This window comes from Tetrao urogallus (genome assembly GCF_951394365.1).
Source record: "Tetrao urogallus genome assembly, chromosome: 17".
Lineage (NCBI taxonomy): Eukaryota > Metazoa > Chordata > Aves > Galliformes > Phasianidae > Tetrao > Tetrao urogallus.
In genome coordinates, this window is record NC_136830.1 from 4579287 (window position 1) to 4593169 (window position 13883).

A 13883-nucleotide genomic window follows, 5' to 3' on the forward strand; every position below is an offset into this window, starting at 1 on the left:
TTCTCACCCATTGTTGGTTTTTGCACATGCCAACTGCTGCTTCAGTTGAACTGTGCTGGCTTGGGCTCGCTGCTCTCCCTGTGGAGCAGAGCTGGGCAGCTTGCTGCCCCGTTGGCTCCCTGCAGCTCCCTCTGGGCCAAGGGGAGTTCTCCCACTAGTTTCCCAACCGTGCTGCAGCTGCAGAAGGAATTGCAACACACGATAAGCTGCGTGTGTGGGCGACCAGTTTGTGAAAATGCCCTCTGGGCCGTGGTGTCTTCTGTGGCACTGGCTCTAATCAGAAGGGCCGATTCAGTATTGATGTGGCACCGGAGCTGTGTGACACGCTTCAGTCCTGAGCTGTGGGCAGCGCGGTGCCCGGCTCCTGCTGACAGAGGCTCCTGCCTCATGTGGGTGCAGGAATTGCTGGGGTTGGAAGGAGGGCACCGTGTTATGGGCGCGTGGAGGTGCGAGCAGCACGGGGTGCTGGAGGAGGAAGCTCGGGGTGCCGTGTAGGGGGAGCGTGCAGGAAGCAGGGCTGGTGGAGAACCGTGAGAGCGGTCGGGTTTTGGGGATCGTGTAAGCCTCAGTGTTGGCTGTCTTGTGGTCGACTGAGTTTTAATCTACCGCTTTCCTCTTTGCTTGCAGTTGTTGCGCGACGAGGAAAGCACACTCATGATGAAGAGGAGCTCTTGGCTCTCCTGATCTTCTGTTGGTGATTTGGAAGCAGCCACCGCCACGTCTGCTCTTTCGACATGTCTGGATCTACTCAGCCCGTGGCACAGACCTGGCGTGCCACCGAGCCGCGCTACCCCCCGCACGCCATGTCCTACCCGGTGCAGATCGCCCGGCCGCACGCGGTAAGACAGGAGCTGCCTCCCCGTGCTGCCCTTGGTGCTGGGCAGCAGTTCCTCTGTGCTGGTCTCAGATGTGGCAGTTAAACAGAAATGCCCGTGATGTGGGATTTCACCCTTTTCCCCTGTGTCTTCTGCTTAGTGCTTTCAGCTCTTCCCTTTGTACCCCTTACTGCGGTGCTGTCCTTGCACACCGGCTCACCACCTGTGAGTGCTGAGGACTGTTGGTCCTCTGGAGAGCACAGCTGGTTTGGTGGAGAGAGGGGAGTGTGGTTCAGCCCCACTGGGAACCAGAGCACAGCGTGGTGATGTCCTCAAGGCAGGGGTGAACCTGCTGCTGCTTTGGGTCAGGAGAGCAGCCCTCCTCTGTGTGTCTGGTGGTAGTACTGTGAGGCAAGGAGGAACTCTGCTGATTTTCTTAACATTTTGCCTTTTCTCATGCTTTTCCCCTCCCTCCTTCTTGATGTGCAGTCTTGTCTCCTGTAGGACCAAGCCATGCATTGAGATGAGGGCTGGCTGTGTTTTGCTGAATGCACTGGGTTAACTCACCCAGATCCGACCTCTCCCTGCGCCCTGTCACTCACATCCCTGCTTGCTCATCTTGGATGTTTGACTGCTTTAGGTTTAAGCTCTTAATGGAAAAAAAGCCCTCTCCTTAGTGGAACAGCTTTAGTCAGCTCAGGCTGCTTAAATGAATCTTATTAGGTGCTGGAGTGTGGTGTGCCCTCTCCTTGGTGAGCTGCAGCACGGTGACCGCAGCCGGTACGGTGCATGTAATAGGAGTTAGCGAGGTGACCTTGTCTCAGGGTTACTTTGCTGATGGTGAAGGCTATTGAACTGTGAAACTCCTGCCGTGATGAATTTAGGGTTTGACTTGAAAGCCTGGAAATGCAAGAAATGTCAACGAAGAGGTGAAATTTCCCTGTCTGCCCTCTTTGTTGGGCTTCAGCAGAACGGCATGTAGAGCAGAGCTGGAGTTTGGAATGGCTTTGAAATAGGAACATACAGAGGGTGCAGGACAAGCTTTTGGCTGAGTTAACTGGCTCGTCTAGATTGCTTGGGGTCTGCCTGCTTCAGCACAAAGAGGCTTTTCATGCAGGCTATGAGACAGGCTGACCTGGTTTGATCTAGAGGAGTTTTGCTTCCACTGGTATGAGCGTGTTTATTTGGGCGGTGGGTGGAATGAGAACGTTTGTCTCAACAAGAAAATCCCTGTTCTGTTTTTATCAGAAATTTGAGCAGGAGGATGTGACCAGGTGAGCAAGGTCTGCTGTTGTTGTAAAGCCTTGACTGAAAAACATCTGCCTAAACCTCAAAGCTCAGGTTGGAGGGGGATTTTAGAAGAGGGCAGGTGGCTTCTGGTTTTGGGATTGAATCCTCATCCCTTGCCAACCCACAGCTCTCCCTTAGTGTCACGTCAGCAGAATGGCCCAAATGGGGCAATTGTTTGCAAGGGAGGCTGAGCTCTGGGTTTCTGCAACCTGTCCTGCTCTCTGGCTGGAGTGAATGCTGTTTTTATTCTATCCTATTAATGTTGGAAGAAGTTGCTGGCTTTTGCTTCTAGCAGCTATTTTTACTGCCATGTGTAATCTTCCGAAGTTACGCGATACCCTGTAGGTGTCTGGGTGCAGGAAAGCTTGAGGTTTTCAGCTGGAAGGCCAAGCAGATCCTCTTGCCTCTGGGTGGAAGCGTGCCAGCCCCATGCACCCTGAGCACACCTTGCTGTGCCGGGGGCAGGCAGCCCCGTGCCTTGCAGGGAGCTGGCCGGGCTGTGGCTTTGAGGATGGGGCTGCTCTCTGGTGGGGTTACTTGGGAGAGCTCCGTTGCTTTGAAGCTGCTGTGCTGCTTTACCATTGAAGTCAGTGGTATTTGCTTGCATGTCTTGGCCAGGTCGGTTTTGTCATGGGGTGTGTTTGCACAGTGGGAGCTTGTTTGGAAGAAAGTAAGAAAGGCCAAAACCAACCCAGCGCTGGCGTGCCTTGCATCTCATTAGGTCTCAGTGCTGGGTTGCTGCATTCCACGACATCCTTTCATGTGAGCTGGGAACTTGTTGGCCCTGGGTTCCTTCCCCAGCCGCGGAAGCGGCCCGGTCACCTCCTGGGCACGTGGGGCTGAGCACAGCGGGGCTGCGAATGCCATGAGAACAGAAATAAATAATTGCAGTCCAACTGTGACGGGCGCACCCAGGGAAACGTGGTGCAGCAGAATACTGAGCTCCGAAATGAGCCGTGACATTATTTTAGGCTTGGAGACACTTCATGAAAAGTGATTTAAAGGATTTCAGCTGTTGGATTTCACAGATGAGGCAAGCGGGATTGGGCGTTGTGAAGGGGCATTAGGCAGGGGAAGCAGGCTGGGTGTTTTTCTGCTCGCTGCTCACCAAACCTGAGGGAATATCCAACAAAATGGATGAAAAAAGAGGCGTTTCAAACAAACTCACAGAAATGCGCTTGGTGTGTATGGGTACCGGCTCCCAGCAGCGAGAGCCAGGGGCTGCTGGAGGAGATCCAGCACAGGGTGAGCAGGGCTTTGCGTGCTGCTGTGGCCTGCAGGTGCCAGCTGTGGGGAGGGCTGCTCCCGCTGCCCTGGGGTCTCCTCCTGCTTCTCTGCCTCTTCCTTTCTGATTTGGTGCCAGCTGCTGCTCAGGAGGCAGACCAAGTGTGGGATCTTATGACCTGAGATTTAATTCCAACGTATTAAAAAATTGCTTACAAAGCAACTTTGCCAAGTGTGCATGCTCTCAAACAGAAGTTTAGATAGAAAGGTTCTGTTAAAAATCACCAATGAACAGTTTTGTTTTGTTTTGTTTTTCCTTAAGAGGATTATAGCGTTGTTAGCCAAAACTGCAGGTGAAACATGTTAGTTTTCTGTATTAATTAGCTGCAATGTTGGGATGTTCAGCTGATTCTATCATGTTCTGCTTGGGAACAGAAGAATTGTTTGAATGCTTTGTGACCTTTAGCTAAAGGTGAAAAAACACATTACTTACGCTGTTAACCTTCTAATGTGTCTGAAGTTCATGCTCTCTCAAAGCAGACCTTGGCATGATGGATATTCCTTTTCAGGCAACCTGCAGATATTTTCTGTAAACAGATCGATGTCCCTGCATGGCCACGTCCCCTGGAGCCCCTCCGTGGTCACTGTTCCCTGGGGCAGCAGGGTGCCCCTGGTTCCTCGCTGGGTGCCCAGTCCCTTGCTGTGCTGCTGTCTGGGTGCATGCTGCCATTGCCAGGAGCTGGCTGTCCCCACCTCAGAGCAGCCTCTGTTTTGGACGTGCTTGCAGTATTTTGTTACTTACTGGAGGTATTAATCAGGGTTGGAGAACAGTTGGGGTGTATGCACGTGCTGCATTGGCATTTGAGTTGTGGCGGTGTGGCGTCCCCTTCCAGCAAAGCCCTGTTCCCCACCCAGCAGGATGGAAACATGAGCTTCCCTGCTTCACCCCTGAGCTCCAGCTTCCACAGGCCTTTGTGCTTTCTGCCCGGCCTCCCCTCCTGTCTGGCAGCAGCTCTCGGTAAGCCGCTGTAGTTCCTCTGCTGACACCTTGCAAAGCATCTCCTGTGCCGGAGCGATTGCTCACTTCTTGGCCAGGCGCTTTCTCATCCATCTGAACCAGAGGCACGAGGTTGGTGCAAACTGGTGTGCTGATGCCTTGGCCAGGTAGTGCAGCGTGGCCTTCTCCTGAGCTCCTCCCCGCCGCTGCGGCACAGCAGGCTGTTGTGCACGGAGCTGCATGTCTCTGCGATGGCAGGAGCTGGCGTGTGTCCACAAGGCAGGGAGTGGCAGCAGGATGGTGGGTAAGCACAGGGAGGGCATTACAAGTCTCTGCTGCTGTGGTGGGCTTTTTTTTTTTTTCTTTCTCTTTTTCTTTTTTTTTTTTTTTTTTTTTCAGAATGATTATTCACACTTTTATCTCCAGCAAGCAAAATGCCAGACTGTGTTGGTGCTCTAGGAACTTGCAGAACGGAAGGGTTTATGGTGCCAAATGCTAAAATCCCCCAGCCTGCAAAGAGCCTCCTCCAACCATCTCCAGGAGTGAGAAAAAGCTGCCTGCTCCCAGCTGTGCAGCCGGGCGGGGGGCATCGCTGCCAGCTCTGCAGCCCACAGCCTCCAGCAAACAGCCCAGGGAAAGGCTTGAGCAGCAAAAACCTGCCTTGGAACTTACCCGCTATGATCAGTTCTGCCATAAGAACACAGAATAATTCCTCCTGAATTAACCTGAGATTTGCAGTGCAGTATTGCATGAGGTTGGTCTGGCTGAGTGGTGGTTTTGGGAGAATTGGCTTTGTGATTTAGGATCAGGAGGGATGCAAGTGAAGGAACAGAACACCTAATTCCCTGCCCCGGGGTCTGTCTCTCTGTGCCAGGAACAAGGAGCTGGCTTACAGTAGCTGCTGTGAGCAGGGCTCGTTTTCCCTAGGAAAATTCTCACTTACACAAAACAACTTTTTTTATTCAAGTACAGTTTTATGGCAGTTTCCTAATCTACTTCTTGGACAGGAGTTGATGTAGAGGATACTTTGCTTTTTGTTGATTTCAGAGTTGTAAATCCACAGGGGAAGAAAAAACTTGCTGCATATGTGGTTTGGCAAAGGTAGAGCTCCAGAAATGCTGCTTTTGGAGACATAAAGCGCTGCCAGCCTGACTCTGTCCATGTTGCTCCACCAACCCCTGTGGTGGAAATGCCTTTTGCAGGACTGGGGGATCTGCTGCTTGTCATTTACACACAACTGTGAGTGGGTCAGGTCCCTTAACCTGATGAATTTGTTGTGCAGTTGTAAGGAAGTGTAGTTGGGAGCTGAATGGGGGATGTGGGAAGGCAGCAGGTCGGTGATGTGTGGTGGGGGCTGCTGTGGAAGAGAAGTGATGATGAGCAAAGTGACCTGACGCTTTCAGTGTGGATCATAGAATTGCTTGGGCTGGATGTTTGGGGTTTGGCACGTTGCTCACCCCACAGCAAGGCTCGTGGCTGAGAATGGCTGCAGGAAGCAGAGTGCCCAGCATGGGGATGGGGGGAAGGGCTCAGTGCTGGCTCAGCGGTGCCGGGACGTGACTGGGGCAAAAGAAGAAGCCAAAAGTCTTGTGATGGAGAGAAATTCAAATGCAGCCCTGCGATGAATGTGCTGCTGTTCTGCGTGCGGCCCTGGCTGCGGGGGCAGGCTGGCTGCTGGCCTGGCACCAGGCTCCGGTCAGATGACTGGGAAGCCAGGGGAGCTGGGGGCTGCCCCCAGCACGCCGTCACTTCTTGTCTGTGAATGGCACATTCAGTTGGGACAGGCACACATCGCTGACAGCCCTGGTGTGTGCAGAGGGAGGGGGAGAAGGCGTCAGGCAGGATGCATTGCTGTGCAGCTGCTACAGACGCTGATGGTGCCGGCAGCAGCACGGCCTCTGTGCGGGGACGGCAGCAGCGATCGATGCCTTCCAGGAAGGGGCCACGCGCACTGTGGTCACCTCCTAAAACAAAAGGCCGACTCAGCAGCCCTGCGAGGTGGATGGCAAAGAGGCTGTGTCAGAACAACGAGGGCATTTGTCTTTTCAGCACATGTTGCATCCCCGTAGGCAAGATAAAAATGCGTGCATTCAGCCAGGTTTTTATGACCGACCTTATCTCCAACAGTATAGCTAATTGTGAAGCAGTTGGTATTTGTTTTTTTTTTTTTTTTTTGAATCTGCAATGAGCTTGACCCAGGCTTTTGGGAAGGATGTGGGGCAGACAGCAAAGTGCCTGGGGACAGCCTGCTTTGATCAGTGAGAGCGATGATGCTCTGTAAGGTTTTCTCTTGCTTCCTGGGTGGATGCTGCTCCTTTGTGCTGGGGCTCTGTCCCCATGCAGCTTCCTCCCAAACCTCCTCCTACCTCAGCCGGCTTTGGGCAAGAATTTTCTTCAGGCAGTGGCTCAAAAGTGCATTTCTCGGTCTGATGAGCAACTGCTGCCAGCACCAAGGGGTATCCAGGCACCAGAGAGCTTTTCCTTTTATTGCTAAAATAGGTCACGCTCATTGCTGGCAGACTGAGATTTAAAGCAACTTTTTTTTTTTTTTTTTTTTTTTTTCTGGCTGAGTTCAAGGTGTACAAAGTGGAGTGGAGATGGCTCTCATTCATTGGGGAGGTGCTGGAGGATGGGTATTAGGAAATGGAACTGGCTGTCCGAGGGCAGTGGGCAAAACACAGAGCTGCTGGAGCTCAAGGGGTGTCTGGACCATGCTTTCAGACGTGGGGCTTGGGTGGTTCTACTGTGGAGCCAGGAGTTGGACCCGATGGTCCTTGTGGGTCTCTTCTGATCTGGGACGTTGTGTCACTCTGTGAGCAGCCGGCCCAGATGATATGGTGGACCTGTGCTGCTCCTGCTGGGTGTCAGTGCAAAAGGAGAGTGGTGGTTTTAAGTGAATTGGTCTTATTTTGCACTGAAAGTCAGTGGGGAGCTCCTAGTTACTTTCTCAAGTGGAGATGTGGTGAGCAGCAGGGCCAGGCCTTGTGCAGGCAGCTCGAGCTGTGCTGCAGTGCTCGCCTGGCTGTGCTGGACATCCTGTGGGCTCTTTCCAGCTAAAAGCCCTGGGTGTTTACACTTGTTCTGCTGGTAGGAGGAAGAGAGGAGCAGCAGCTTGCTTATTTTACTGCAAGAGCAGCTCCAGGCTTCTCTCCTGCAGGCTCCTCTTCCTGGGGCCCGATGGGGATGGATTGAGCAGGCGGTGGTACCGTGGCTGCACTCAGTGGGGCTGCAGCACTGCCCAGTCCTTGTGCTGCAGGCAGAGCCCAGCTTTGCTCCCAGCCTCCATGCACTCTCCTGGCTCAGCTCAGGCAGCTGTGAGTGGGGGAAGAGCAAAGTATGCTGGCGAGTGCACGCGTTCAAAACAGAAAGTGAGAGAGGCAGGCGGCCTGTGAGCTGTGCACAGCCATTGGTTTGGCGCCTGGGTTATCCTGAGGTCAGAGGGCACAGGGAGGAATTTGCTGGAGATGCTGCAGTAGGTAAGGCAGCTCACTGAGAGCTCTCACAAAGCAGCTTTCTTTTTTCGTGAGGCTTTCTGTATTTCTGTGCCACTGAAAGCTTTTCTGCTGCGCTGCGTTCGGTCTCCTGACTTTAGAGAGTTTGATTACTGTATTTAAATGAGCCCGATAGAGCTGGGTTATGTGGGGTGATAGAATCTACCGGGGGAGGAGAGAGACGGTGCTCTGAGCGCTGTGGCATTGAGGAAGAACGCAGAGAGTCCTTGAGACTGAGTGCACTCTGGTCCCTGCCCAGCAGCCCCAGGCAGGGGAGGTGCAGCACATCACACTTCCCACTGGCAGCGCAGGACGGCTTGCTGGGAGCCTGCTGGGGCACCTTCTCTGTCTGCCGCATGAAGAAGTGTATTTTAATGAGGCCGCTTTTGGCTTGTTAGCATTTTATTTATCTAAACGTTGGCCTTGTGCTGTATTGCTCTGTCGTGGTGATTTATGGCACCATAGCACTCTGTGTCTGTCCGGTCCAGGTGATGCTGCTGTTCTTGCAGGCTCAGCCCAGCCAGCTGCTCCATGTGCTGCAGGGCTGGGAGCTGCACAGAGGGACCTGCTGCAGTGAGCGTGCCCTGGGCAGGTTTCTGGCTGTAAGGGAGTGAATCCAGCCGCACCGTAGAGGCCAGGGGGTTGCAGCAGCTTCTTCTGACATTGCCTAGGATGACGTAGGCTGCCCTTGGCTCCAGCTGGATGCTAAATTGCTGTGTGGGCTATGCTGTGGGCTCAGACCTCACTGTGAGGTGCTGCTGGTGCTGGTCGCCGTGCTGTCCCTGTGCTCTGTGCCGCACAGCCCCGTGCTGCTCTGTGTCCTTGGGGAAAGGTGCTGCCCCTCTGCATCGTGAGCTGAGCCCTGAGCAGCTCTCTCCGGGGTTTCTTCAAGGTGATTTGTTCCAGTACTGCTGCAGGTGCACGGTTTGAAAGTGGATAATGTAGATTTTCCTTGTCTTTTTTCTAGTTTTACGTAGCTGGCTTTGCGCGAAGATTTGGAGATACGGCTTACTGCTTTTCATGCGTCTGTTCCTTGCACACAAGATGGATTGGCCTGGGCCAGGGCAGCGCTCCAGCACGGCGCAGTGCCAGGTGCTGTGTGAAGGACGAAGAGCAGTGTGTTTCTGGGCCTGGAGGCACAGACAGCTCGACCTTTTTGCTGCATTTCGGTGTCACGCTGCTCCCAGCAGGGATCCAACCTTCCCCTCCTGCCTGGTGGCTCCTGTAGATTTCCAGGTCTGCTCCTGTGTCCCAGCAAGTCTCCAAAACACTGCTGAGCAACACCGAGGTCTTTTCTGGAGGCAGCCTGTAAACCTTTCTGGTGTTTGTGTCTGAAAAACACGCCCCTAGCTCACAGTGGAGCATACTGCAGTAACTTTCTGAGCAATTCATCCACCTATGTCCTGCCAGGTGTCCCCTGGTTCCTTTGACGGTTCATCACAGGACACGGAAACCTGTCAGTTTTGATTCCTGTCACTCATTTTTCGGGTTATGTTTTCTTCCACTAAAACTGAGCGGCGATATGAGCGGAGCAGTCAGACAGCGGTGCCCTGAGTGGGGATGTGCTGAGGTGAGCAAAGCAGAGCAGTCAGACAGCGGTGCCCTGTGTGGGGATGCAGTCCTGGCCCCAAGGTCGAGCCTCACCTGCTGCTTCTGGCTGTGCCAGGAAACTCTGAGCTCCAGGAGCTGTTTTCTGGAGGGTGTTGGAGGAGAAGGCAAGGCTTGTATGGGCAAGGGGAGAGGGAAGACAGGGCTGTTGGGACACGCAGGAGCCCTTTTTTCCTTTTTTCCTCTCAAGGGCACAGCCTTCCAGTCTCCCGGACAGGTAATTCTCGTTTGTACACCCACAGCAGGTGAGTGCCCTGGCTGTAGGCCTGCTGGTGTGCCTTCCCAGCTGGCACGAGTGCATTTTGTACACCGATGGCAGGTGCTGTATTGCTCAGGGTTTGGTTTTGTTTAAAAAGACAGGACGAGTGTGAATAGGAGAAGCATGTTGTAGGCAGCAGCTCTGCCTGGCCCGGCCATGAGGTCGCATTCCCATACGTTGGTGTCTGTGCTTCTCCTGCTGGTGTGGCATCATGGTATGCTCTGACCCACGGTCCCACAGGGCTCCACGTGTGGGGCCTTCTTCCCGTAAGGCCTGCATGTACGGCAAGGCTAGAACGTCCCTGCTAGATGAGTAGATGGAGCCTTCCCCAGAGCTGCCCCAGAGTGCCAGGGGCTGCAGGGGCCCTAGGTTTGCTTTCCTTGCTTCCTGCCCTTTCCCGTGATCTGTCAGAGCAGAAGGGCAGCGGCAGCACACAGCTGCTGCGTGTTGGAAAAGATGAACCTGATCCCCAGCTTTCATCTCCTGATGCGTCTTACAGAACCACCATTCCCCTTCCTCCTCCATGTGTGTTTGACCTTTGCAGCTCCTGTGAGAGAGGGGCAGGACTGGGGCAGAGGTCTGGTTTTGTTGGCTTCCCTGTACTGAGTGCTGAGAACTGGTTTTTCTCCCTGGATTTCCACAAAGGGAAGGTGCAGGTTGGTGCAGCATCAGCTCCAAAATCTGCTCTGTGCCTGCCCCTCCCCGTGCAGAGGCTCTTTGCTGTGCACTGGGGTTTATCAGCCCTGGTTACATCTGATCAAATAACACCCGTGCAGCTGTTCAGGCTGAGAGGTTTTCCCCTCTCAACTGCAAGTACTTGGCGTTATATTTGGTGGGTGGTGGTTGGCTTTGGTTTTTTTTGTTGCTGTTGTTTTTGACCCTGACATTTCTTTTTCTTTGTGAGGCAATCCGAGCTTTTGTTTGGTGTTGTTCTGAGTGAGGGCTGTTTGAAATAGACTCCCAGGTGGGATTGGTTCTAATGTAAATAAGCGTCGGTGTTACCACGGATATTCTGTGGCAGGGCTTTGTGTGCCACTGCTGAAGGTCTCAGTTAATTAGATGATTAGTCTTCTTTTCTGGTCAAGTATCTATCTGCAAATAAAAAAAAGAGCGATTGAAACATAGGTGCTGAAATGCTGTTGCTGGAATCGGTCTGTGGCACAGAGCAGGAGGGCTTCTTATTTAATTAAAATCGGGAACATACTGTTCTGTACTCTCCAAGGGTCAAGGAACGAAAGGGACGTGCACATAATAAGTAGCATACTATCCTTCTGAGCCCCTTCAGCTGTGCCCAGGGGAGCTGTGTTTAAAGGAACAACGTTTTTGATCCTTCCTCTCTTCTTCATTTCTCTCTCTATGCCACAGTGTGGGTTACTGAAGCTGAAAGCATCCTGTGACGTTTCATGTTCTCTCACCTGGCTCTGAAGCCATCACCAGTCCAGCGTGGGTGCCAGAAGCCCGTGTGCCCCACGAGCAGCCTGGGCCAGGGGGCTGTGCTCCTGCAGGGCTGGGGGGAAGCACTCAGCTCCAGAGGAAGAGCGTTGGCACAGTCTGCTCTGAGCTGTTGGGGCTCACTGCGTTCCTGAAAGCTGCCATCAGCCTAACGAGCTGTGTGTGTTTCCGCAGGACGTCGCACTGCTGGAGTACCAGCACCATTCCAGGGACTACGCTTCGCACCTCCCGCCCGGGTCCATCATGCAGCCGCAGCGGAGGAGGCCGTCCCTGCTCTCCGAGTTCCAGCCGGGCAATGAAAGGTACCTCGGGCTGCTCCTGGGGCTGGGGGGCTCCCAGCTACGGCAGCGAGTGTTCGCGCAGCGCTGGGGAGTGCGGTGGAGCTCTGCACAACCTGCGCTGCGTGATGTTGGGTATTGCTACCGATTGTACCTTAGCTAATGCAAGCAACACCTTCTGGTTTCTTCTCTTGTGCTGTCACATGTTTCATAGATGTGCTAAAAATCAAGCACACCCCTCTATTTATGAAGCTGCATTGCTGGTTTAGGCGAGTGACTGCCTGTGCTGATGGGAGGAGTGCAAATAGCTCACTGCCACTATTCTTCCCCACTTCCTCTCGGGTTGCTCTTCCTCTCCACTCTCTCTGTTATTGTTTCTCTTTCTGTGCTCCTCTCATGACTTTCCCCGAGGTGCTGTGCTTTCTCTCTCTGCCCTTGTGGCTCTCCTGGTGTCACCAGTGATGATTTCAGTTGCCTCTTGCCTGAGGCTGCCGTGTTCGGGTGCCGCTCAGATGGGTGCTGTGGGGCTGCAGCTGCATGACCCGCAAGAGCTGCTCTGTTGTAAAGGCCGTCGCTGTGGCTCTGTTTCATCACAAAATGCTGCTCTCTCACAGTTTCTCTTCTGCATTTGATGCTTTAGTGGTTCTGAAAAAAAAAAAAAAGAAAAAGAAAAAAAAAAAAAAAGAAAATTGCCTGGAAGTGAAATAACCTTGCAGCGGTAGATGTATGCAAAGTGGGTCTTTTTGATGCTTGTTCCTTAGGCTAAGAATACAAGTAGTGCAGAGTCACTGAGCCGCTGCTTGTGGCCAGCCAGAAATGAGTCTGCTTCTCTGAAACCGTAATTGTTAGGGGAGAGGAGAAAGAGCTCAGGGTGGTGGTTGCTGAAGGGCACAGAGCAACTGGAGCCCTGGGTATTTGGTTAGAAATGCAGCCAGCACTCTGTGTCTGGTTGGGTGAATTCAGCTTGGTGCTCAGCAGAAAGAAAAAAAAAAAAAAAGCAGCCCTGTGGTAACCTGGGGACAGAGCACAACCTCTAAAGCTCTGCCCTCCTGGATGAGCTCTGCTGGCTTTGCCCAGCCCGAATCTCCGAACTTACTTTTGAGCTGACAATCAAGTGAATGAGGGTAAATGAATAGAACTCCGGGACTCAAACTAAGTGGAGTTGGGGTCAGGAAGGTGCTCATCCCAGCTCCTGTTTCTCTGTATCTTTAAGTGCTCCATGTTAAAAGGTCTCCCACAGACTTTGCTTTTCTGTCATTGTGGCATGAGGACCTGCCCCAAACCAGAGCCTGCTGTGCTGTAAATGGGCTCTTTGGGTGTGTAGTTCCTCACTCGAGAGCTACAAGGCCCTGCAGCTCCCGGAGCAGGTCAGGTTGGGAATTGGCATTCAACCCCCAAACCCAGTGCTGATTCTGGCCCAGGGAGAAAGTGGAAGCAGCTGAGTCCCCTTGACAGACTGATGCCAGGAGCATCTGTAAGCACTTTGGCTCTGTTCCTGTACTGGGGCTGCTGGGTTTGAGCTGAGGCAGCTGGCTCTCAGCACAAGGGCTGGAGGAGGGAGCAATGGCAAACAAATAATGTCTGCAGAGGGGCCCGGGGCGTGCTGTCTGCAAGCAGGAGTCTCATCCCACCCCAGCGCTGCAGTCCCTGCCTGGCACCAGCTGGTGGGTGTCAGGTTATGGATTTCCAGATTGCTTTCTGCTTCCCTCCTTGAAGCAAGAGTGAACCGGGGGGAACCCTTCCAACCTGCTGGAAGAAATGGGGCTGAGGTGGTCCCAGGTTTGGGTGTATCCCAAGTGGATCGGCTTTGAGCCATCACCACCCCGCAGTGGATGGGCAGAACTCCATCTGTAGCAATTCTGGCTTGAGAGAAGGAAGGAAAACTTGAAGCATTCCGAACATGTTGCTATAGGGAAAGTTGGCCCCACGTTTCCCTGCAGGGACGTGCTGCTTGCTTTGATGGCTCTTTGGTAGCAGGCTTTTTCTTGGAAGGACCCGCGGACTTCCCCTCAGCTTGTTCAGCCGGCGCTGCCAGCAGGGCTGCAGGAGCGAGGAGAAGTGCTTCAGGGTCTGCTGTTGGTACACATCGTACTGGCAACGCCTGCAGGGAATGTGCTGGCAGGATGACAAGGAGTAGGGTTTTTCTCTTCTGCATGTATCTTGATCTGCAAAGGAAATGAGAAGAACTGAGGTGAGCACTAAATGGCAGGTGCCGGTGGGTGAGGGAGCTGACAAATCCAAGAACCAGACTCCTCTGGAGCAAAATTCCATATTAAAGCAGGAATGCTGGGGTGGATGATGGCTTCACCAGCAGATGCGATATGCATATTAACACAGATATTCTGCCTTTATCCAGAACGAGATGAGTCACTGTTTTCAGAGGAGATTGCCTTACCAGTTCATGAGACCGTGCCCTTTATTCGGAGCCGTGCTGCTTAGCGGTCGTAAGCACTTTGCAGAGTTTCCCAG

The 13883-nt window shown here is 53.2% G+C and overlaps 1 protein-coding gene across 1 annotated transcript in view; it reads left to right on the forward strand.

Annotated features, from left to right (window-relative positions):
- Positions 1–734: 734 nt before the first annotated feature.
- NCOR2 (nuclear receptor corepressor 2) overlaps positions 735–13883 on the forward strand; it is a gene marked incomplete at both ends in the record, with an annotated part of 116611 nt that continues 103462 nt past the window's right edge. Inside the window, 2 exons of the mRNA XM_079543796.1 lie at positions 735–839; positions 11311–11438. Coding sequence (XP_079399922.1) covers positions 735–839; positions 11311–11438 — 233 coding nt within the window. The remainder of the gene's footprint in view (positions 840–11310; positions 11439–13883) is intronic.